Source organism: Eurosta solidaginis, chromosome 1, assembly GCF_040869045.1.
Source record: "Eurosta solidaginis isolate ZX-2024a chromosome 1, ASM4086904v1, whole genome shotgun sequence".
Taxonomy (NCBI): Eukaryota; Metazoa; Arthropoda; class Insecta; order Diptera; family Tephritidae; genus Eurosta; species Eurosta solidaginis.
In genome coordinates this window covers 73,114,037-73,139,727 of record NC_090319.1, presented here as the reverse complement: position 1 = coordinate 73,139,727, position 25,691 = coordinate 73,114,037, and the positions used below count along the sequence as shown (strand labels likewise).

The window sequence follows — 25,691 nt, the reverse complement described above, 5'->3', positions numbered from 1 at the left end:
GCGCAGGAGCTATAGTGTGGGCGGCTGTAAGGAGACAAATTTCTTCTGCGAATGCTCAGCCATGGCTAATAGCAGGTTCCGAACTCTAGGCAATATTGTGCTGACCGACCTAGGGCGATGTCAAAATGTTCCATAAAGGACACCAGAAGGTTTGTTGATCTAATCAAATGGTTTGAGTAAAAGGAGAATGTGCATCGAAATGCCGCCTAGAGCGCTACCAACAAACCAAAATTTTTGTGGTTACTTAAAATCTTACCACGAGCCGGTGTACTATTTTGTTTCGTTTGTAATTGATGTTTAGCTGATATAGATTTGCCTTTTTTGTTTTTTTTTTGAAGACCCTTCGTGGTTGATTGATTCCTAAAACCGGTTCTCCAGGTTCCTTTGTTCTGTACATCACGAATGTGTTTATATGTAATATAGTAAACTCTTTGGTTTTTCTTTGTGGTATGTAAAATAGGTGTGGTTTGCTGTAAGCTGTAACTGGTGGCAGGTACGCAGGACGTCATGCGTGCTGCCACTTCCTTTTAGCATGGCAGCATTTGTAGTTTGACAGTGGCAAGGGTGCATTTGCAACAAAATACCGTAACATGCATTTGTACTACAAATTGCATGTAACCCGAGGGCAATGCTTTAGGGTGTTCAGTGTAGATGCCGAACGGAGGAATTCATGTGAAATTTAATTTGATGTAATATATGTAAGGGTAATACATGTTTGAGCGTTTGAGACACTATAAACGTGAATGCTTTGTATAGCCGGTAGCATATCAGCTGCAGACACTGGGTGCTGCTTTATAGATTTAAACAGCTACTACTACTTTGCATTAGCTTCTCTAAATTTTTTGGGATTCTTGAATTTTATTTATTATTACTAGGCCTGGAAGCACTGTGATCTTTGTGCAGATCTTTTGTGCATGATCCTTCTGCCTAATTTTGTATCTGAAGGCTTTTGATGTATCTAAGTACCTCTTCAGGCTTTTTATTCCATATCACATAGTGATTAAGAGTCCCACCACCTAGATGGGAGAGTATCTGCCTAGCCAGGGCGACGCATTCGCAGAGAATGTGAAGCGGCGTTTCATCATCCAGCTCACAGAAACGACAAATTTGGGTATCGGATAGATTTAACTTACTTAGGTGATATCGTAGACCATGGTGTCCCTTATAGTGAGGTCTTCCCTGCTTAGATTAATGATTTTGGCTGATACTTTCGTTGCCCGAAGTATAAACAGTTTGGCCTGTCTTTGCCCTAGGCAGTCAATCCAGTGACATCTGAACTTTTTAGTTTCCCAGTTGCTTATAGTTGCCCTGGTGTATGCTATTATAAGTCCACAAAAGGGCTCTGGACCATTGAATGCTGCTATAGAATATATACGAGTATGTAATCTGCATTTTAATTACCTTCATGTCTCTTATGTCCGGGAACCCATGCTAACAAAACCTTGTTTTTGGCTTCGAAGTCATTAAGGATTTCAGTGCAGTCATCCACTAGCTTAGACATAACGGTGTAGGATTGCAAGGCACGCAGGGCCGCCTGGCTGTCCGACATAATGTAGATGCTCTTCGATGTTGATCCTCTCCGCAGACATTCTCTACCACAGGCTTCTATTGCATGGATTTCTGCCTGAAATATGGTAGGGTAGCATCCAATTGGTATCGATTTCTTGAAATGGGCTTCTTGTAATTTTATTAAGTCTTATCTGTTGCAGTTGTTGTTGTTGACCTTAAGAAAAGATAACATCCTTAAAAGCCCTAATGTAACCCAAACAATCTATACCATAGAGATCGCATGCCGACTTATCCATGATAGTACGCTCCAAGACATCAATGTAGCGGTCTTTGTCGACGGCTGCCTTACATGCATTAGAATCCAACGTGATAAAGTCGGATATCGTGCGAAGGTGTCGAGCCTTGCTGGGTACCAGAATGTCTCGCTCGGAATGAATTTGAAGACGAAATAGCCAGAAAAGGTTCCGATTTAGACATGCAGCTACGTACAACCACAACTGGGTTGTCTCCTCAGGAGAATCAAGGAATATGAAAAAGATGCGATGGACGTGCTATGAATAAACCGGGATGATTGCGAGGTCTGAAGGTACTTATGGCCATATTTGGATAGAAAAGCAACTAACTTTCTTCTCAAGCTCAACTAATCTGCAGTGACAACACCGACGGGTGTCATGATAGGTCAACGCGCTATTGCACCAATGATCCGACGGTGGCGCATGCAAAAGCTGTCAGAATGAGAAGGAAGAGGATTCGATTTATCACTTTCTCTTGCAGTCCTCGTTTAAACAAGATGTATGGGCACAAAGTTTTTCCACCTACTGGCAAGGTTCATGAAAGTGGATCTTTCACTTTCATGAGAGAAATTAAATGGTGCGTTAAGGACCACAAGGTACTAATCTGATTGGACGAATGTGCCGCTACCCGGCACTCACTGAGGGCACTTACAATGTACAAAAATGTCTCCGAGTGGTGAGATAGTCGCAAGCACGCACTCTTAGACTAACCAAAACTTACCTAACCTTAAACAAAAAAGAAGTAATAGTCATCAGTCACAAAATCCTGAATAAGAATACCACACGGATACATGCCACGCCAGTCACTTTGTTACTGTGACTACCTTAAGCCAATTGGAAGCTTAAATAGTTTTCACCTGGTCTTTCCATCGGAGTAGGTACCTTTTTCTACTACCATATGCGGATGCATTACACATTTTTTAAATCCCTTACTAGTGGTTTGGCAAGGCCTTCGGGTATATGTCTGCCATCAAAAAGCTTCTCCGCGAAATTCGCGCTTTTTCTCTTCACAGCATATCTTTCCAATTTTAGTGATCCAAGGATCCTGAGTCTTTTTCTCGTGCTCTGCATCGCATTCGAGAAGTATGTGTACTGCAGCTTAATCACCACTGTCGCAGAATCGACAGAGGATTTTGGACAATGTACCGAGTTCCGCAGTCACCTAAAAGTATGCCTGTTCAATTTTCAAAGCTGCTTTTTATGAGGTTAATTATGGCTTTATAACGCTTTGTATTATATACTCCTATCAGTGCCTTTTCCCGCCTTAGTCCTGTACTTTTACGCCAATGTTGTTCACTGAGGCATGCCTTCTCCTGTCTGAGCTCTTCGCTTATTATGTGTGACTCTATTGCTATGGGTCTATTGGCCTTTCGGTCGCTGCCTTCCGGGCTATCCCATCCGCTTGCTTATTTCCATCTACACCTCTGTGGCCTGCTGACCAAGCCAAACGTGTGGTATTAACACGCACTCAGTGGCTCTTGATGATCTTATCCCAATTGAAGATATTGCCTTGAGTGCGGCCGGACTGTCGCTGAGTATAACGATTGTATATCGTTGCAGGTTAGCAACTGCATACCGGCTTAATGCGTTAACCTCGGCCTGAAAAATTTTCGGATATTTTGCGAGTAGTATGATTATTTCTACTCTAGGACCAAAGATCGCCGTTGCAATGCCCTCTAGTTGTTTCGAGCCATCGGTGTACCACATGAGAGTGTGATCATGGTGGAGCGATTCTATGCTGGAAGTATGTCACGTCCTTTGCTCCCCAGTTATTTTATGATACGCTTTTCAAACGTAATCATTTTCTTTGTGTCATCCCTGGGAAGCTGAATAGTTCCATATTGCTCTTTTAGCTCTAAATTTTGCAATTTTCTCACTCTGTCTATGCCATATCCTTTTTTTTTTAGCAATATTCACCAAAGTGATGTTGACTGCCTGCTCAATTATTGTGGCAGAGGCACTAGCTCTATCAGACAAAGGACAAGAGCTTGGTGAGTACAGTCACAGGACCTGCACTTGATACCCACTCAACTACTTCATGCACTTTGATGGGTATCACTATGAGCGTGTAGATCCATCTTAGGTTTTGGAACTTTCCTGTAATGCGTCTGCACACCATTATTGTGCACATGTAGCCTTCGAAATGATTTTGCAGACTTGCTTTCCCCCCAGTAGGTAAGAGTTGAACGTCACTCCCAAGTACTTCACATCGTTCACATGCTTCATCCGTACTCCATTAATTACGATTTGCCTCATCTTTTCATCATTTGCCATTGTTATTTTCTAGTAAAGGGAGCAATGGTCTTGTTTGGTTTGATGTTTGGTTCTACTTATGAACATCATTCTTGTGCCAATATCAATCCCCATTGCATTATGTTACAAATAATGCTCTACAATTTTCCTCTCGCAATTACGACGATATCGTGCCCTTATACCTTATTCCAAGCTCTGAGAGTCTCTGTGGGAGTTGATCTACCCCAGCCATGTATCTTGATGGGTGTTTTTATGCTTAAACCTGGTGGTGTACATGCCTATGGTTCAGGCACGGGCGATCACTCTTACCCTCAAGTAATTAAGTAACGTGTCTTAGTAAAAGCTGAGTTTTCATATTGTGGGGACAGGGAAACCTTCTTTTCAAAGTCGGCAAAAACTTCTCTTATAGCATAGTGGCGGCAGCAGTCGTATGTGCTTTCCAGGAACAAGTAAAATACGGATAAAGAATCATAGATGGTGTGAAAAGAAGAAGAGATGACCCGTATCCTTAGTAACGATAGATTTCGGCAGCAATTTAAAGTAGAGAGTGCAAGGTCTGCCTTCACGCTTTGTTAAGCAAAGGCCAAAATTGCCTAGGGGTGTGTGGGGGTAAAAACGATTGCGGACTAAAAACCAGGTTTTTATCGGATTATTATCTTGTTGTTCTTGCAGCCTGTTGTTGGTGTTGTAGCATGTAAAAAATTCCTCCCCCCCCCCCCCCCCCCCCCCACCATGTTGCCGATATGGGGAGTTCTTTGCGGGATATGAAATCGGTACGCTCCAGGACTAGCACCCTCTGGTACAAGTCCGTCTGACTCTGGAATGGTCTTTTTGACTCCTCCGACCTTCGGGTCTGTGGATTTTATTCGCCTCTTACGACAGGCATAACTGGTAAGACGTTCAAATATATTTCTATCAAATGCTACGTGAGCTGGCTCCTGGGTATATAGCACGTCATACGTATTTGATTTCAATCTGCGCGTATCATCGCTTTATGCATGTGAATCAAAGAGTCGGGAATAGTATTTTCTATTTGAAAAGTTGCTTAACAAGAAGCCTGTTAGATTTTTAATTTTTGTTGTTGTATTAATAATGGAGAATCTATGCGGGCGACCTTAATATCCGCAAAATTTGTATACACTATATTATAAGCCAAAAAGTATGCAACAATAAGTTAATATGCTAGCAAACCGGCTAAAAGAAATGTTAAAGTGGTAAATAGAAAAAGGGAGAGAGTGGTGAGGGAGAGCTATGTAGTGGTGAATTAAAACAAATGTCTGATAATAGGAGTTAGAGAGCATATTTCAATGAGGGGCTGAAAGAGAGTTTATTATGATGCAGAGAGAAGTAAACGAGCAATGAGAACTGCTCGAAAGTAGTGTGGGCTGAGAATGGTAGGGTGAGATAATAAGAAAGAAAAGTAGAAAACAAAAACGAACTAGAAATTCACCACTTGAGAGAGAGAGAAAACAACAGAAGAGGCGAGAGCAGGGGAGGAGAGAACTGTATCACATTTCTGAGCGTATGAAGCATGCGACATTCACGAATTGTTTGCCCCAACTTTCTGATAACATTGTTGTTGCTACTTTTGCTGTTGTTGTTGCTACTATTACCGGTTTTACTACAGTGTTTATTTGTTTTCATTTTATTGTCGCTTTTACGTGCTACACACTCTCAAAATATTTGAATAGAGCTGCCAAGGTAAACAGAGCAGGAGCTAAATAAGAACAGAAATGATAAACAAAATTAATTGAAAAAATTAAAAATAAATAAAATACTGAGCAGGGAAATGAACTAGAAAAATAAAAACAAAAGACAAATAATCTCATTCACAATAACAAAAGCTTCGCAGTGTTTATATTTGTGTTTATCGCCTAAAAGTAGGCAATATTTTGTAATATTAAGCCGTACAACGGGATAAAGTGAAGTGGTTTTAGTATTAAACAAGAAATAGAAACAATTTGAAGAGAATGAAAAAAATAGTTCAAATAATTGATAAAAAAAAAATAATTTTCAAACCTTAAATAAACCGCTTTAATCAAAACGCATACATATCAAGGAGAAGCGCACAAATGTATTAGAGAACTTTAATGAAAAACGATACTGCAAAGTGCAACACAATCACTTACAAAAAATCCGAGCAAATTTAAACACGCACAAAGCAACAAAAGAAAACAAACTTCCAGCTCCTAAGTACAACTTCACCATGCCCACCAAACCACCACCACCGCCTGCAAACGGCGACGCTGATGGACCCAAATTGGCACCAGAAATACCACGACTTACTTCCGAAATTGCGGCACAAGCCGCCTTACGCGCACAACAAATACTACGCAAACAAGCTTCACAAGAGGACAGAAATATGGGCAGTGGAAGCCCCGGCGCTTCTACCATACATTTGCCCCCGAAACCATCTGGTGCTGTACCACCACCATTGCCACCGCAACATAACAAACCAGTACCCGCCATACCGGCGCGTGCAGCCGAACGTGCGCCACCACCTGAAATACCGCCGAAGCGACATAGCTTGAAGAGTTTACCCGATGGCTTTCCGCTGCCACCACCAGGACGCCAGCCGCCACCACTGCCCAGGAAACCGGCTTCAGCACAAAATTCTGCACAAAATAGCGCACAAAATTCACCACTCACCGCCATGAAGTTCAAAGAACGTCCACCAATGCCACCAGAGAAAGTAATTGATGTGCTTAAACGTAGCTCAAATCCATTTGATCCGCCGCTACTCTTGACTGGCAGCAATGATGCGTTGCCTAAATCGGCGGTACCATCACCAGCGCCTACACGCGCAAGCGAAGCTAAAAAAGCAGCTGCAGCTGCTGCGGCCGCTGTTGCTGCTACTAACAATACAACTACGGCAAATACTTCCACAAACAATCGCATATCGCCTACAGAAGACTTCGGTTCGGAGGATGCGCTACGTGGCATTGAAAGCGGTTTACGTAATATGGAGCGCGCCATGCAAGAGCAATTGAATTTACGTTCTATGGAAGCCGCAGCTGCTGCCGTACAACAAAATAATTTTGATTTAAGCTTTAAAGCCGGTTTGTCCGGCGGCGCCAGTGCACGCCATCCTTTAACTAATTTAAATCTACGCGGTCCCCCTGGCGCTTTGCCATCCTACGAGCGCAATCTTTCATTGGACGAGACAAGCGTACGCGCCGCTGACGTTGGTATAATGCCATCACAGAACTCATCTGTTGCTGCTGTGACCGCTGCTGCACGACAATCATTTGAAGAGTTGAAACAGTTGCGCTCACAGCAGCTGCAGGGCTCTGCCACGGCACTCAATCAAACCCCGGAGCATAATGCAATGCGTTCCACTATTGAGCACCACATGCGTTCGTTAGATCGTAATTTACCACTAGAATTGCAATATAGTCGTCATCGTGTGCAGGCATCACAAGATTTCAACAAATCGAATATGGTTGGTATTGGTGGTGGTGCTGGTGTGGGCGCCGGCCCTAATATTGTTAGTAGTGGTTCAGGCAATTTATCGGGCGGTAGTGGCAATAGTAGTAGTTCGGGTAGTGGTGGACCAATTCCATTAAGCAGTGAATTTCGCGAGCAAATACGCCAACAGTTGTTGGGAAATATACCAGGGAATGTCATGCACAATACGGGCTTAACTCCCGGCTCAGCTGCGGCCGCTGCATTGCTGCAACATCAGGCGCAGTCGAGAGTTGCGGCTGCTGCCGCTGCAGCAGCGGCCGCTGCGCAAGTAGCTGGAGGATTGTCACGTGAGGAGATACGTATGCGTCGACGTTCGTCACATGATGAGACTCAGATTGTGCAGAATGCCAACGCAGGAATGGCAGGTATGATACACTGATTTCTCGTATTTTCTACAAACTTTTTTTTTAATTTCTTTAAGCTTTTTGTTTCGAAGTCCCTCACATATTTACACCAGATGATAATTATTGGAATAAAATTCAAAAATTGATATTAGAGCGAAATCGCTTCGCGAATATGGAAAGATACGCTTATTTAGCAGCAAGGCGAATCCAGGTGGTGTCAAAGCGAATTCAACCAATTCGCCGTGCGGAAGAATTTCAAGTCAAAAGAAAATTTTAATTGATTTCGATTAACTGACATATTAAAGTACAAGGCGCTGTATGGAAAATAATCAAGAAGAAGCAATCAGCTGTTGGGATAACAGCACCTGGTACTAAATTCGCCATGTTTAGCAGCAACAAAACGTGAATTCAAGAAGCTTCAGACGCTAGCTGATAGGTATAAACACCTGGTAACTTACGCATAGAGTGTGCTAATGTTGTGAAGGAAGCACTTCTCCTCATTGCTAGCTAGCGAGGGAGCAAACGAACCCGATACCCGTATCGCCTGTGACGAAAAACACCTTCTGGCACACGACTTTCACGTGGTAGGAATAGCAGTAACCGGCTTAAAAATAAAAATTTGGTGCCGCCTTACGACAAATTCCTACCTAGTGGCTGAACTTAGACAATCGCATGTCTGCAGATTATATAGAGTTGAGAAAGTGGCTTAAGTTCGACTTCCCGCCGGGATTCAAGGGGTTATGTAGTTCAATTTATAGCTTTTCGAACACAATTGCCAACCTTACTACCCGTGGGGGCTCTTTTTATTTATCAGTTAAAGAAGAAGAAGAAAGATAAGGCTTGTCCCCTGTTATTATTGCTGCATCAATACTATTTCACCCCATCCAAGAAGAACAACCACTAAAGAATTTTTATCCAAATTCTCTTACGGCAGTGTTATTAATCTGCCAGTTTCAACAGATAGGGACATTGTTTCCACATTACAACAAAAGTTATTTCGGGTTATCTAGAACAAATAGCATGCAGTTCATTCTTTGCGTGAGCCGGAGTGGTTATACATACGAAAGAATTCAACCTCTTACAATACCCAGATTGAATTGGAGCCAGAGAGAGAACAGAAAACCGCTTAATTCTTATAAAAGAGATTCACCGTATCTGACAGTGTGCCGATGAGGTCGAGGGCCTCAGCATGCTTTCGATATGAAACAGCTGTATTACAAGATACCGAGTATATTTAAAGTGTTTTCGGAGATATCTCATTATTTTCCTGGGACGAAAGACGTGCCAACATGTTTTCCGTTTGGTGGCTCAAGTTGTGTTTGAATTGTAGAGTTTGTGCTGTCAAGACGCTGCAATCCTCGCGGTTTTTTCCAAGGTAAATGCTGTTGAAGGGTATGGAAACAATAGAGGCTTTACATTGCTGAACTCAGAACGTCGCACCGATGCCGGAAAAATAAAGGAGGCGGTGACAAAGCTCTGTGCTCTGCGGTAAATTTATCCATATTCTGTAGATAGAAGTTAAGGAAAGCAGCAGTGTGAGCTGTAGGTGCTGTCTGGTGCGAACAGCATCGTTGGCCTGCTGAACAGTTTAGCTACTGGAAAGTGGCGGATGTGGGCTTAGAAGTGTTCACAGAACGTCCTTGCGTGAGAGCAGCAAGTGGAAAAAAAATTATTGAATACATTTAAGACGTAGTCTAGTTCGCCCGTGCATGATGGCAAGAGCATGATCATCCTAAATAAAATGTTTTTCCCCTAAACCTCTCTTGAACCAGCGTTAGGTGCAGCATCTTCTTGGGCTATAATTTTTTTAAAGCGCTTTACTTTTAAATTTTTAAAATTTTCCATAACGAATATGATTCCATGTGGTGGAGAGAGGGAATAAGGCCTCCTCAGCACTATATGCATGCAAGAAGATGCTAGAACGTACTTGGGACCAATCGGCCAAACTCTTTCATACGGTTCTTACGGAAATTGTAAAGTCTATGCTTTACTTTGTGGTCCTAGTTTGGTGGACACAAAAAAGTACGTTTACCAAAAACCTTGAGGGGGTAGGCAGATTATCAGAAATGAGCATAACGAAAGCAATCAAGCCTACCTCGAGAGAAGCATTGCATGCCAATCTGCACAATACATCTGCAGAACTAACGGCCAAAAAATAAAGCGCTAGCAACTGTAACAAAGCTTAAGGCCTTGATAGATCCTAAAGAATGCCAGATCACTGCAGTGCCTTTCAGGCAGAAATTTTGGAGGAAGGTGCCTAAGTTGCAGTCGGCGGTCAAGGAAATAATCTCAAACAGTACTTCATGAAGAAGTGTCCTAAAATGTAAAGAATCATTGGAGATACTTCTCTCAGGCTAGAAAAAAGATCCATACTGGGCTCATGGTCATAAAGGGATAGAAGGTAAAGAAAAGACAGTTGAGAAGAACCATGCAGCACTCGATTAATCGACGGAAGACGTCCCAATCCCTTTGGAAGAAATCAAAAGCGGATAGGACTTGCATATTATCCATCAAGCTGAGGTTCTAAGATCATTTACAAATCCTACGACGTTACACTCACAAAATAGTTGGTATATCTAAAGAGAGAAGACTTAAGTTTGACGATTGGCATGATAACTGGACAATGCACTCTGGCGTCACATACTTATAAGTCAAATCAGGCCTCGTCGGCAACAGGAAATGTAGAAACTAATAGCTGCAGGAAGAAATGATTGACCACGTTCTGTGTTCGTCTCCTGCGCTCGTGAGGTGAAGACACCGGCTTATAGGGGTGACGTTGCCAGCTCTCGACGCAACATTCAGCTTAGTAGTAGGAAACTTTAAGTTTTTGCTAGAACGGCGGAGTTATTCTATTACAAAGTACTGGTACCTATTTGGGGCTTTTCTGTTTGGTCGCCAAACAAATTCTAATAACACTTTGGACACTTTCAGTGAATGTGTGCTCTTTGTTGGTCGACGAGTTCAACCTAACCTAAAAATTATCAGATAGGAAAGTAAAAAGGCCGCTTTAGAGGCATAATTTCAGTCGTTATGTATTTACGGGCTTCGCTACTAAATCAAAAAAAAAAAAACGTAACGGATATTTGTCAAAAAAGGTTCGAAAAAGGTTCGGTGTTAGCAACAGACCAAATACATAAAACTGGATCTCTATCATAAAGTTAAAGTTAAAGTTAAAGTTATTGATATTAGAGAAAAATTGTAAAGTTTACAAACGGCGACGGTTACTAGGACATGTTTCTGAATTTCACTTCTTCATCAGCTAGCTTTTCGGGAGCTGAGCATTGAACTCGAATCTCCAATATTCACATCAGTGCAAAGGCAAATGCCTTTAGCTACTGAGCCATATGAATATCCCGTTTCTCGCTGTACAATTTGTCTTGGTCTCTAAGAATTGCCCTTTTGTTTCTATTCCTTTTAGTCACCATGTAGGCACATACACTCTGTATGTTTTTTTGTTTTTTGTGTTTCGTGGAAGGTGGAAATGCTTTATGCAGTGACCGGGATATTTAAGCCTCACTGCGAGACTCTCCGAGTGTAGGACTCCTTCATCCATGAAGGCCTACCCACTAAAACCTAACCTCCCACGGCCCGCGCAAATCCCCGTACCTGGGACGGCGTTTAGCATTACTTCGGGTACGGGTGCGCGCTACGTCAGCTTTATGGCTACTCTCACGCTAATGGGCTAGGCATCCGTCCTCCCGTTTACTGGTAAGTATATGCCTCACATATGTGCTGACCGTATCCCATCTGTCTCTGCGACAGGTCATGTTATTGATGACACTGCCCGGGGATAGGTTGCCAAGTACCTCTTCTACCCTCCTTCGCTGATGGGAGAAGTACCTGCATTCGAAGAAGATGTGGCGTACATCGTCTATTTCCCCACAGTACAGGCAGTTCGGGCTATCAACCTTACCCATTCTGTGTAGGTATTTGCGGAAGTAACCGTGTCCCGTTAGAAACTGGGTCAGGTAAAAGTCTACCTCTCCGTGCGGTCGCTTCAACCATGGATTCAGTTCAGGGATTAGTTCCCTAGTCCACTTTCCTACGATGCTGTTGCTCCACTGATCTTGCCAGCGTCGGATCGATTCTTCTCGCGCCTGCATGGCAGCAGCAGCTCTACTTGCTTGCGATCCGTTTAATTTTAGCTGTGCCAGCTCGCAGCTTGGTGCTGTTATCACAGCTGCCACGTCGTCTGCAAAGGCAACGAGGAAGGTGCTTTCTGGCATGTCTAATCGAAGAAGACTGTTGTAAGTTATATTCCAGAGATCGGGACCTAGTACCGAACCCTGGGCTGCTCCACCTGTTATTTTTACTTTTTTTTTGACCGTGAGTACTTTCATATATTAGATACCTTAAAATTTCTAACAAATATTGCGGTACTTTGAAAGTGCTTTCTAGTGCCTCAAGCATGTCCTCCCACCTAGCTGAGTTAAAAGCGTTTTTGACGTCCAGCGTGACCAGCAACACTATAGGTCTTGCTCTGTGGCACGCTGTCTCAGCTTTCTTGACTGCGTCTATAACTTCTACGAGGGCAAACCATGCTGTCTGGGCGACAGTCCTCCGGCGTCCTGTAACGCTCTGGTAAGGCGTTGCTTCAGGAGACTCTCCATCAATTTCCCTGCTGTGTCCAACATACATAGGGGACGGTAGGATGATGGAGAGTTGGGGTCTCCTTTCCCGTTTGGAATGAGAACCAGTCGTGCTGCCTTCCATATGGTGGGGAAAGTTCTTCGAGACATTTGTTGTACATGTGCAACATAAGTTCTGGGCAGTTATTTGCAGCTAGTCTAATTGCCTCCGCGGGTATTCCGTCGGGCCCAGATGCTTTCCTAGGTTTCATAGTTCGCACGGCAATTTTAAGCTCTTCTTCTTGGAATGGTTCCACGTTGCGATCTTCATGGGTAACGTACCCGCCCTCCCTAGGCAGTTGGGTGGGAAACAGGCCATCCACAATGTTCCTTATTTGGTTCCCGTCTATCGGCTGGTTTGGCGGACGGAACTTCTTCATTACTATCTTATATCCCTGCCCCCAGGGGGCAAAGCGCTTTCCAGTACTTAAGCTTGCTTTGCTTAATGGCAGCACTAAGAGCTTTCTTCGCTCCTTTGTACGCTTCCGACTTTTCTAGAGCCTCAGGCCTGCCGCGCGCGCGAGTTGCTAGCCTTAGCATCCTGTGGCATATTTTCCGCAGCTTCCCGATTTCGCTATTCCACCAGTATACCTGCTTTTTACCCCTCCACACTCCCCTCAGTGGCATAGAGAGGTTGCAAGCGTGGCGAAGACAGCTCATTGTCTTTTCAACCGTCTTTTCGTCGGACTGGAGTTGTTGATTATCCGTCGGGCGTCCCCCAGTACTGATGCGGAGAACGTGGCAGAGTCGACCTTGGATGCGTCCCATGCTTTTATTCTACGTGGCCCGTTCGGAATCTGCCTCTGACCGGGATCGTTTAGGTGGAAAGTGATGTAGTTGTGATCGCTGCCAGTCAGATCCGCTATGACTCTCCATCCAGCAGCGGTCAGCAGCAGGCTTTCTGACACTAATGTTACATCGGGGATCGAGCATCCAAAGCCTGGCCGTCGGTATGTAGGGGTCGTACCAGTGTTAAGCACGTTCAAACCGAGCCTGGCTGCCATCTCAAGGACTAACCTTCCACAGGTGTTAGTCTGCGGCATTCCGCATTCGACGGCTCTTGCGTTAAAGTTTCCCGCCACAACCAGGTTACTAGTTAAGTCCCTCAAGGTCCTGTTAAAGTTAAAGTGAAAGTTAAAGTTAAACTTAAAGTTAAAGTTAAAGTCAAAGTTAGAGTTAAAGTTAAAGTTAAAAATAAAGTTAAAGTTAAAAATAAAGTTAAAGTTAAAGTGAAAGTTAAAGTTCCATTAGTTATCTTGGCCGGCGATGGACAAGTTTTCTTTTTGAAAAATTCAATTTGAAAATAAATAATGATCCGAAAGAATCCATAACAAAATATGGGAACACCATTGACGCGGTATTTTCAAGATATTTAGAGGATATCAAGTCTCAAACGTATGTTTCCTATTTCAGTTACCATAAACCTATAATTTCAATTATAAATATTGCTGAATAACCTATGTATGTACATATCTTGTAAGATAATAATAAAAATTTTTTAACCAATATTAACTTCTCATTTATTCAATAAAAGTAAAAAATTTGTTTTCTTATCGGCCACCACGCTTAAAAAGTTTAACTTGAATTAATATCAAAGACAAAATTTGAATTAATATCAAAGAAAACTAAATGTTGCATAAATATTATAATTGCATAAGTTGATAATATGCAATAGCTTTACCGCGGCAGTCCCCGAGTGCCACCCGTCTTTTTTTTTCGGAGTCGAAAAAGTCCTGGTCAAAAAGTTGTCCTACTTGAAAATGTTTGAGTTCCCAGGTATCCTTATAGCAATATCATGTCGAATCATGCATCCTTTTTATTTTTCGAACTTCTTCCATAAAAGTCCACATACAAAAGTAAAATCTGTATTTTTATTTTTTTATTCCGATAGAACTAGTTAAATTCGGACTTTTAAAAATAAAAGTCCGGAAATAAAAGTTAAATCCGGACTTTTATTTTTTAATTCGGATAAGTCGTTTCTTTGTTATCAAGCGGGACTTTAATTTTGGCTTTAAAAAATAAAAGTCCGGATTTAACTTTTATTTCTGAACTTTTATTTTTAAAAGTCCGAGTTTAACTGGTTCTATCGGACTCAAAAAATAAAAATCCGAAAATAGTTTTTATCTTGATCCAAATATATTAAAAGTCCAAAATTAATAGTTTTGCAAGGAATTACATTATAAACGGAATAACAGTTTCGGCCCCTGATTCATTGTATATTTTTTTTTCACCGTCATAGAATTAAAACAATTTTCACTAGCGCCACATTGCGCTGCCGATTTGGATTATATGCGGTGTTGTTTGAAAGGTAAAAATAAAGGATTCAAAACCAAGAGTGGGTTCCTAACACAAAAAATATAATTTTTAAACCCAAGCACCATAACAAATTCATAAATATTGTGAATTAATATTTTACAAGCTAATTCCTAAAGCGATTGCAAAAATAAAAAAAAGCAAAACAAACTAATAAAAAAAAAAAAAATTTAAGGATGCTACAAGGCCATAGACGACATAACTCATCCTGGTTCCTTTGGTGAACAAGAATAATATTCAAACAAATTTCAGTTTCTTACATATTTCGTCAATACTACCAAACCTCTTAACAGATACTTAACATGCATGATTGCTAACTATTAAACTTGGTCAACTGGGAAAGCAAAGGCTGATTGAAATAAATTAGATCCAATGAAGTACTGATACCTGAAGACCAGAAATATGCTATACAAAGATTTTTTTAAATTACTTATCATGAAAAAAACACAAACACATCAAAACGCATTAGAAAATAACATCTCGCATTCAAATTTTTTTTTTTTTAAATAAATTTAACCCTACATTGCAAGTGTTGTTCCGATACCGTCATGTAACTACTCCCTGTACAGTTGTGAATGGGAAAAAACGGTACTAATATTGACCAAATTTCCGCTGGGTTTTTATTTCTATAACGCAAGCCTTTTAAATTTGAAAAAATTGCAGACCCAGAAATGAGCTAATACTTATCGAAAGATCTTTGGCTCACGGCAACTGAACACCAGTTTGATTTAGCATGTTAGTTTTTCTTTTGCATGCAAATGAGTTTGCGGTAGACGCCCCAATCCGTTTGTGAGAAATCGAAAGGAGGCAGGAGTGGCATACTATCGATCCATCAAGCAGGAAAGGTGTAGAAAGAAGCGCGGGTCTGCTGAATTTCTAAGATCATGTGCGAATCGTATGATGTTAGACACACACAAAGGTGCCTATGTCTCTAAAGAAAGAGAAAACTTAAGGCTCACGATGAGCGTACTAACACTGCCTTATCGCTGCATATGCTTATAAGTTAGGCCTCATCAGTAACAGCAGATGTAGATAGTAAGAGCTGCAGGAAGAAACTGTTGAGTATATGCTGTGTCTTGTGCTCGCGAGGTCAAAACTTCAGCTACTAGGGGCGGTAGAGTTGCCTGATCTCGAAGCAGCTATTAGCTAGGTCCTTGAAAACTTCTAATAATTGCCAAGTGGACGATGTTATTCTATAACATAAGTCTTGGTACCTTATGAGGGTTTTTAGGTCGTCAATCAAATTATGGTAACACAGTTTGAAAAACAATATCCCAAATCGCAAAGGGGAGCTCCGAAAAGATAAAACTACATGAAAGGCGTATAGCGTTTACAAAAAAGAAAAGACTTAACGTGTTTGCCTTCCTGGGTTCAGAGCCCAGAAAAAGCAACATTAAAAACTAGCACGATGAAAATTATAAAGGAAGGTCGGCCTAATTGTCTTTGAAGGTTTACGTTCCGTATATTTGTTTTTTTTTTTTTATTAGGTTAGATTAGGTTGAACTGACGGGTCCATGAGGGCCTCACATATATATCATGTGTCGATAGTGTTACCTGTTTACCACAAAATTAAAAAACTATATCTTGTTAGCTTTACGTCGTTGGCTAAGTTATGTATAAAGGGCAGCGGCGAGGGTACACATAGGTCAGTGACATTAGGCTCGTTGTTATAGCGCGAAGCGAAACCATTAGATTTCTCTTCAAACCGCTTTGAGGACCTGATAAAAACAACAAAGTTCTTCATGTCATGCTCCACGTTTAGGCGCATATTGTTCGAACCCGAGTATTAGAAGCCGTCTTTCGTCGGCTTGACGGTAGCTGTGGTTTTCCAGTATTAGCATTGGGCACGTGACAAGGGGCACACCTAAACGTTATTTGTAAGGATAAACCTGCCTGCTACTACCCTGAGTAGCGAGCTCGCCCGCAACGCAATTTCCCTCGATGTCTTTGTGTCGCGGGACCCAGGTGAAGTAAACACCATTATTTGGGGCCACCCTTGAAGCGATCGTTGACAGTTTATGTTAGTTCAGAATAGAACGAGTAATATCTAGATTTTATAGCCAGGCTGTAGCTGAAAATAAAGATTTCGTTACCGATAGTAATTGTTCCTGTTCTAACTACGGATTCCATGATGGCTGATAATTCTGCCTGCCAGTGACGGATAGTCTAAGTCTCTTGAACATACTTCACCTCCCTCGAAATGCTGGGAATGTTTACCATAAAGTTGCTTTCTGCTCCTAATGTGGTTTCACAGCGATCTGTGCAAGGAGGAAGAAAACTGTTTGGTATAGATACTAGAGAATCCTATGGTTTCAGTGTTCCAATTGGACAACCAGCTAACCAAGGGTTAAAGTAAAGCTCCACTAATACAAGATATGTGTACCTTATCCAACGTGTTCAAGCTCAAAGCTAGCCACCATACGACAGTTGAAGCGGAGCGAACGTTCTAATTAACGGAAGCCCAAATGTTTCGGTAATGCTGAACTCGTAGCATAGTACTACCGCTATCTCTCCTGTAGACCTTGCCTCATCCTTGAACGAGCTTACCGTACTCCCTATTCATTCATCACTTTTGTAAATATGAGTGATGAATCTAGCAGGGCTGACGCTGACACACAGTTGTCTCTCTAGATACGAAGTCGAAAAAGGACAGAATTCTGAACGACTAAAGCCTTATTGCAGTCCAGCTCACGCCATTTAGCTCACGATGGCATCATATATAGATTGAGCACTGCGGCAAAGGCCATTGCGGACAGAACTGCGGTTATTTGAGCCGGCGTGAATCGCTTCCATGAAAGAAGTATCCTATCCTGCCCCGCAAATCCAATTCCATCGGAAAGGCTTCATACAATTACATAAATCCAAAATTCACTATCATATCATACAGCAAATTTACGATTCTAGGAAAGTATTCCACAGCCAAGTATTAGAGGGTACTTAAAACAACCAGTAAGTACTAGTGGAGCTCTTTCAATGGGAATTTATCTTACTTCAAGAACTTTGAATCTCGTACGCGTAGACAGAAATATCTCTGTTTTATCTCAGTTGACATCTTATTCGCAAGACTCAGACCACCCTCACTTAATTTACTTAATTGGCGTTTATCCGTTTAAAAGGTTATGGCTGTCCAACAAGGCGCGCCAGTCGCCTCTTCTCTCTGCCAACCGGCGCCAATTGATTACACCAAGGGAGTTTAAATCGTTGTCCAGCTGATACCCAGGCACCCTTAAAACCACTTACAGAATATTCAGAAATTTACTCCAAACAAGGATTGTTAGGTTATCAGCATAAGCGGCAACTGACTGTCACGCATCCTTCAGATATCAAAGCAAGTCATTTTAGACCACGCCATGGATAAAAAAAGAAGGAACATACCCCTGTGGGGCACCTCCAATTCTTCTTCATCTTGTAGTGATGAGTTCTCCGAAGGTATTTGGGGAGGTTTATCGATGTTGATGTTCCTTTGCCAGATATCGATCCGGTGCGCTCCGGAAAATTGAGGTAACTAGGCCTACAATCACAGGAACAATTTCAAATTGCCACGTTGAACCTTTTGCGATAATCAACTTCGTCCCTCGGCGAGAAACTTTGGTTCGCTAGAAACTCGCCTGCTAATTAAATAAGATTCGCCGCGTGCGGTTGTCAATTAAGCTGAAGAAGATAATCACCCTGGAAAACCCTTTGGAAATTAAGCGCGACCCAACTCCTTAATGGTCTCGTTTTTTTTGAACCGTCACTCATGTCACTCCATCGTGGACATACACTTTCGCAAAGACGTTACATCTTTCGATATTCCACTGATAATTTGTATGAAGAATTCAGCTTTTCATATTGGAACAACACTACACATTTGACATTTTTTAAAATTTGCAGCTTTCACAAGCTAAAGAAGCTTAACCTAAAACCAGGCATGCTTAACGAACGAAACGATATCATTTCGTTACGATAATCAACGCTAATAAACGAAACGAAGTCACTTCGTTTCGTTTATTAACGTTAAGAACGTCAAATTAACGTTAATTTGACGATCTCAACGTTAATAAACGAAACGAAGTGACTTCGGTTCGTTTATTAGCGTTGATTATCGTAACGAAATGATATCGTTTCGTTCGTTAAGCATGCCTGCCTAAAACAGCTGTTGATTTTTATTAAGCTCTTATTTGTTTAACATTTTTTATTTAAACCTTAAAAATTCTTTTGTTGTCTTAACTTTATAAAACCAAAATTAAAATTAAAAACTAACAAATTTTTTTCTTTTATATTAATTTTTCATCATTTAGTCACACGTTTACGGGAACACTGGGATGAGACCTCACAGTGTGTGTTGCAACGCGCCGCTCAATTAAAAAATATGCTCGGTGACTCCCAACGGTGAGTGCATTAAAAAGTTTTAATTAATTTAAAATTTTTTTTTTTACCAACTTAACTAAATGTTACTCTATTTCTCTTTTATCATTAACTTCATAGCTATGAAGCAAAGCGTCTGGAATTGGAAAAATGGTTGGCTCGCATGGAGGCACGCGCTGAACGTATGGGAAACGTTGCTACCACTGCTGATGTTCTAGAAGCTCAACAGAAAGAGCAAAAGGTTAGTGAGAGGAGGGTGTGGGTATATTCTACCACATATCGAATTCTAAAATTTTAATTAATTTCTTTATTTCTTGGCAGTCATTCCACGCCGAGTTGCATCAAAATAAACAACAATTTGAACTTTTCAATGCTTTGACACAAAAATTGATTGCTGTTTATCCATCGGATGATACTACGCGTATCAAAAAGATGACCGAAGCAATAAATCAAAGGTGAATTGGTGTATTTTTTATAAATATTTATTTAATTCTAGACGAAAGTAGTCTCAGAGAGTCATTACAAGTAGGAGCTATCAGCCAAATGTTTTCAACTCCATCACACCCCGTAGGACCTACGACTTGTTAAGTCCAGTTTATTGACGAGTGTTTTTGATATTCTCTCTTTGAAGCAACGCCTTATTTGACTTCCCTTAGTATTCGGGCTGTAATATGCAATAAGGATACCTCCGAAGTGTAGCGATGCTGTTTATAGAGAAGAGCTTTAAGACCGAGTAAGATCTTCAACGCAAATTGATTGAAATCTTATATTTTTACACCATATAGACGGATGCCAGCATGTTTCGGCATTATCCATCTTTAAATCATATAAGTCATAGGGTTATATTCCCAGCTCAATAGAATCAAGGCAATGTTGGGGGTTAGATGCATTGTGGAAAGAGGTTCGGGAAGTTATTAGCCCGAAGGCAGGTGGCATATCTACCAAAATAGGTACTTACCTACAATAAAGTTCTCTTGGAGGTTCTTAGCGAGCCTGTGGTTGGACCCCGCTTATTCACTGCAAGATTAAACCGGAAATAGGGTGAATCAAAATCCATGAACTGATAAAGTGGTGTACGTCCAAGAAGGAAAGCAACCAACCATTACGATCCAGATGAAATTTGTATTATTCTGCAAAAAAAAAAAAAAAATTGTCTCAACATAAACTGTGTCTTACACTCTTGACTTGCTGGAGAAGGGCAGAAATACACTTCGAGTGTTTAACAAACCACCGCCACAGGGCGAAGCCGCTTATAAACCACTTTTCCACCCCTGCTATGGACGCTGGTCATCAACTACTCAGGCGGTTCGATGAGGGACTCGTCAAACTTACGGCTTACGCAGATGAAAAAATTCCACAAAATATCTAGGAATCAGTAAGTTTTCGTTGTTGTGGTTGTTGTAGTGATGAGGACACTCCCTGAGGGTTTCGAGGGGTGTTATCGAATGTTTACGGTCCTTTCCCGGATGCTGATCCGGTACGTTCCGGTAACAAGCACCATTAAGGTAATAGCCCGACCATCTCGGGAACTATTTGGTACTACCACATGAAACCTTCTAGGCCATACCGCCCTCCCACCCCCGAGATCCATGAGGAAATGGGGTTGCCAGAGCCTCGGCTGCTAAAGAAACAGGATTCGCCACGGTTATATGAGATTGACAATTGGGTTGGAGAAGCTGAAAATTGCACTCGCAACCCCTTGAATATATGTGGAATTTTAGTCGCTTCTTATGACAGGAGTACCTGCCGCGGGTATATTCTAAGCCCCCTAACCCGCTGGGGGGTATTTTCGTGTAAGCTGAACGTGGAGGAGTGAAGAAGGTTCGACGGCATTTTAAGGGGTTGTCATCCTCAAAAAACTTACTGACTGTTAACACATCGATAACAACGGCACTTTATAAGTGTAAAAGAATGGTGGGGTGTACGTGTGGCTTATCGCCCTCTCTCTTTCACAGGGTATTCGCAGCGATTGTAAAATTTATACTGGATTACGATGGACAGCCACACAAAAAGAACCTACCACAAAAATTAGAGAGGTATGCTGGCTATCAATACTTAGCATTACGGAAGCCCTGATAACAACCCCGACGGCTGCACTGTATGCCATTCTGCACATTCCACCTGTAGAAATGGTGACAAGAACAAAGCGTTAACAGCTGCAACGAGGCTCAGTACCTCGGGGCAGCTGTAGAGCAGACCGTACGGCCATAATATTATAGCGTCATCAAAAACAGGACGAACAGACTTCCTCATTCCGTATCAGCGCTTCGAAGGGGATCTTAGAGCCACATCAGAATTGGATGGTCTGCGCACGGGAGCCCAAATGGCAGAAGAGGCGATACACATGTACACCGATTTATCCAAAGTAGCAAAAGGAGTAGCATTCGCGATATACTGTGCTGATCAGGAAGTAAACAGATCCTACAAGCTACCAGATAACTGTAGTATTTTCCGCTTAAGTTTTAGCCGTAACGAAATGAGTAGAAATATTGGTAGACAACAGCTTAAATTACATCCGTGTTAACTTTCACTATGTATTAAGGCAATAATCTGTTGTTGTTGTTGTTTTTCTTATTGCAGCGATAAGGACACTCCCCGAAGGCCTTGAGGACTGTTATCGATGTTGATGTAACAAGCACCATTAACGCACTAGCTCTACCATCCCGGGAGCGATTTAGTATGACCACATGAAACCTTATAGGCTATTCCGGCCTCCCACCCCCTAGATCCACGAGGAACTTGGGGTCGCCAGAGCCTCGACTGTTAAAATAAACACCGTAGGTGAGGTTGAAAATTGGGTTGGAGAAGCTATATTTTGCGCTGACAACACCTAGAAAGAGTTGCGCTTCACAACCTCTTGAATCAGTTTGGTATTTTAGTCACTTCCTAAGACAAGCATACCTGCCGCGGGTATATTCTAAGCCCCCTAACCCGCGGGGAGAGGCAATAATCTCACATAGCACAGCATCTAAAAGTGTGTTAGATTGTAAGTAATCCCTGAAATGGATCAGGGCAGGAAGGGTGCGCCCCTCGGAGCTTGCTTCGTAGACGTGCCAGTTAGATTGGGCGAGATTAAGAGAAGGTGACATGATCGGCCATGCGGGAAGGACGTGGCCCAAAGCGTGGGGCTGAAATTTTGGAAGATCATGTATAGGTCTCACATCCCTAGACTAAGAAAGTTACTCCTATCATTAAAAAGGGAGGACTGTAGACTAGTGACGGGTATTCTGATTGGACACTGCCTACTGGAGTCATATGCCTATAGATTCGGCTTGGTCTGTGATGGAGGATGTAGGAAGTTTGTGCTCATGCCCTGTGCTTGCCAGGCTAAGGCTACAGCCATAAGGAGTGATACACCTATCAGATCTAAAAGTAGCAAGTGGCATAGGTCCTAGAAAGCTTATATGTAGTATTTTCCAAGAGGACGGAGTTATTATATAACATAGGTCCCTAGTTTTCATAGGTGTTTTCATTTTGGTCGTCAAACAAACTTCTGGTAACACTACGGACTCATTCAGTCTATGTAAGGTCTACACGGACCGGCCAGTTCAAGCTTACCTAACCAACCTTCGAAGGAATTTTGAATCTCGGTCTAGTGCTTGCATGGCGGAATAATTAATGAGCTTTGGTGTTGCAATTATTTCTCATTTCTAGGGCGTTTATTATTAAAATTAGCTAAATTAACATTTATATTTTCAGATATTCAAATTTAAATAACGGTGTCATCAATCGTGGCAAACAACTACACGCAGCCGTACACAGTCTTCAGTCGTTCGATCGTGCTATGGATCAAGTAGGTTTTCACTTAAGTACATTTATGAGCTAACTTATAATCAATATTTGCTTGTCCGCAGTTCCTCGCTTTTCTATCCGAATCGGAATCACTTTGTGAGAGTGCTGAAGCTGAGATTGATCGCAATCCATTAATGTTTAAGGTAAGTCGAAACGTTTTCCCATTAAATTCGAAATTTCTATTTTAGAGATATGTATTTATTTTAAGTAAATATGTATGTGTGCTGCCTGCTAATATGTAAATATGTTATATGAAAAGGCCATATCAGGGGCGAGTAAAATAAAAATTGGGAGAGGAGTTTATTCCGCCTGTAGTTCTTGAATACTTAATATGGATGCCAACAGTTCATTATCGATATTTCTCGTTATACAGAAAGGACGGCTCTATACCATAGATTAATTTTTCTTCGAGTTATTGCTCCCAAAATGCGGAAACTAGGAGGTTCCATGCCTAATTTTTTATTTTGTAATTTTTTTCGCATTGGCTCAATGTTACTTTAGGAGTTAACAAACACTGATATTCATAAACTTCATTTTAGCATAAGTATATATATTGGAACGATTTTCCGTCATCTCATGTCGTCAAATTTGGTTTGGAGCCAAACCGGTTTCGACGTTGCACCATAATCACTGTAATTCTTCAGAACTGATGATGGCGCAACGCCGGAACCGGCTTATTTCTGAACCCAATTTGACAAGGGATGACGGAAAATTGTTCCAATATACATACATCAATTATCCACCATATCGGAAAATCAACGAAACAAAACGAATCACTGATTATTATGTTATTTTGGTCTATCTTACAAAATCGTCCTCCTTTCTCAGAGTTTGAGTTAAATATAAAAATAATTTAAGATTAACCTAAGCCATTGCATAGTATTTTCATCAAATTTGTCTCCATCATCTACCTCTTTCTTTTCTTTGTATATTTTATCTTGCACTTACTTTAACCGTTTCTCTGCGTTTGGTTCTTTCTTTTCGCCCTTTCCTGGCGCTCTGCTTTATATTCACCCTTTTGGTTTCCTCTCAATTTTAGACGCTTATTCTCTACCATTCTTTCTGTCATTTTCTCTTCTTCAATTACTTTATTTGACCCTTACTTTACCTCTTACCTTAGGTGCCTTCTCCTTTTATTCTTCCTTTCTGCGCTTTTTATCTTCCTCTTGGCTTTCTTTCACTCTCCGGCTTCTTAGTCATGCTACCTCCTTCCGTTATTTTCTTCTTCCATTCCTCTTACTTTCCGTTTATCTGACTCTGTTAGTTTTCGGGTTTTTCCACTCCTTTACCTTTTTCAATATTCTTGCTCTTCCTAATCTTTTTGATTTCCCTGTTTGTCACTGCAACTTCGTTTTCCGCAAATCTCTCTTCTCGCTTGCCTCTTAATTCCATTCTCGAATCCTTTTTTCTTCCCACGTATTTTCTTTTGCTCCCTATTCTTCTTGTTCCGAACCATTCTTTGCTCCTTAGTTATACCTTCCCTCAACCGTTCTCCACGCCGATCACACTTCCCTTTTCCTCTGTCAATCTTCTTCGTCGAAATATTATCGAAAATACAGCAAAGTACATTTTTTTCCGAAAGGTATCACCCTCTTTGCTAGAATTGCAAATAGATCTATTTTCTAGAGTACTCCTGCCCAATTCCTCTTCCCTTTTCAATGTGGTGCAATGAGGTGTCCTCCTTGTAGCCCACAAAAAATAAATTAAGCCTGGTGAGAGGCGCTTTCAACCGATTTTCCAAAGTCCACTTACTTACTTAATTGGCGCTTAACCGTCTAAACGGTTATGGCCGTCCAACAAGGCGCGCCAGTCGCTCCTTCGCTCCACCAACCGGCGCGAATTGGTCACACCATGGGAGTTTAAATCGTTTTCACCTGGTCCTTCCAACGGAGTGGGGGCCACCCTCTACCTCTGCTTCCATAGGCGGGTTCCGATAGAAACATTTTCTTGGCCGGATCATCATCTTTCATTCGCATAACATGGCCTAGCCAGCGCAGCCGCTGCGTTTTAATTCGCTGGACTGTGTTGATGTCTGCGTATAGCTCGTACAGCTCATCATTAAATCTTTTTCGGTACTCGCCATCGCCAACGCGTAGAGGTACATAAATCTTTCGAAGAACTTTTCTCTCGAACACTCCCAAAGCCGCTTCATCTGCTGTTGTCATGGTCCATGCCTCTGCCCCATATAGCAGGACGGGTACGATAAGTGACTTGTAGAGTATGATTTTCGTTCGCCGAGAGAGGACTTTACTTTTCAATTGCCTACCTAGTCCAAAGTAGCATTTATTGGTAATATTGATTCTTCGCTGGATTTCAGTGCTGATGTTGTTGCTAGTGTTGATGCTGGTTCCCAAATAAACGAAGTCTTTTACTATTGCGAAATTATGGCTGCCAACCTTAGCGTAGTTGCCAAGGCGCATATGCGCTGACTCCATGCTCGATGACAGCAGGTACTTCGTTTTGTCCTCATTCACCATCAAACCCAAAGTCCACTACTTTATCATAAAAAATGTAAATAAATACCTGCGGTGATTTACTTCCGAGCTTTCTTTCAATTTGTGCCGTGCTCCTTTTTAATATTTCCTATAAGGGGGAGGAAGGGAACCTACATGTTTGATGCTGATTTCGAATAGCAGTTGAATTTTCACTGAAAATCTGTTCATGGCGGAAATGCAATCGGAGTTTCGCGAAACCGCTGCCGGGGGACGACCACGCTAAGAAAATTTATTTCCTAATTGAAAAAA

General features: G+C 41.7%; 1 protein-coding gene across 16 annotated transcripts in view; it reads left to right on the top strand.

The window, feature by feature from the left end:
• Positions 1-25,691, top strand: part of Dys (Dystrophin) — a 1,130,370-nt gene that overhangs the window by 324,730 nt on the left and 779,949 nt on the right. For 11 of the 16 annotated variants that reach the window (XM_067758240.1, XM_067758256.1, XM_067758266.1 and 8 more), the window contains 6 exons: positions 14,735-14,803; positions 19,089-19,179; positions 19,276-19,396; positions 19,477-19,610; positions 22,855-22,948; positions 23,010-23,090. In XM_067758240.1, the coding sequence (XP_067614341.1) occupies positions 14,735-14,803; positions 19,089-19,179; positions 19,276-19,396; positions 19,477-19,610; positions 22,855-22,948; positions 23,010-23,090 (590 nt within the window). Of the gene's footprint in view, positions 1-5,746; positions 7,889-14,734; positions 14,804-19,088; positions 19,180-19,275; positions 19,397-19,476; positions 19,611-22,854; positions 22,949-23,009; positions 23,091-25,691 lie in introns of all 16 variants that reach the window. The other 5 variants (XM_067758274.1, XM_067758273.1, XM_067758241.1 and 2 more) reach the window with 3 other exon arrangements.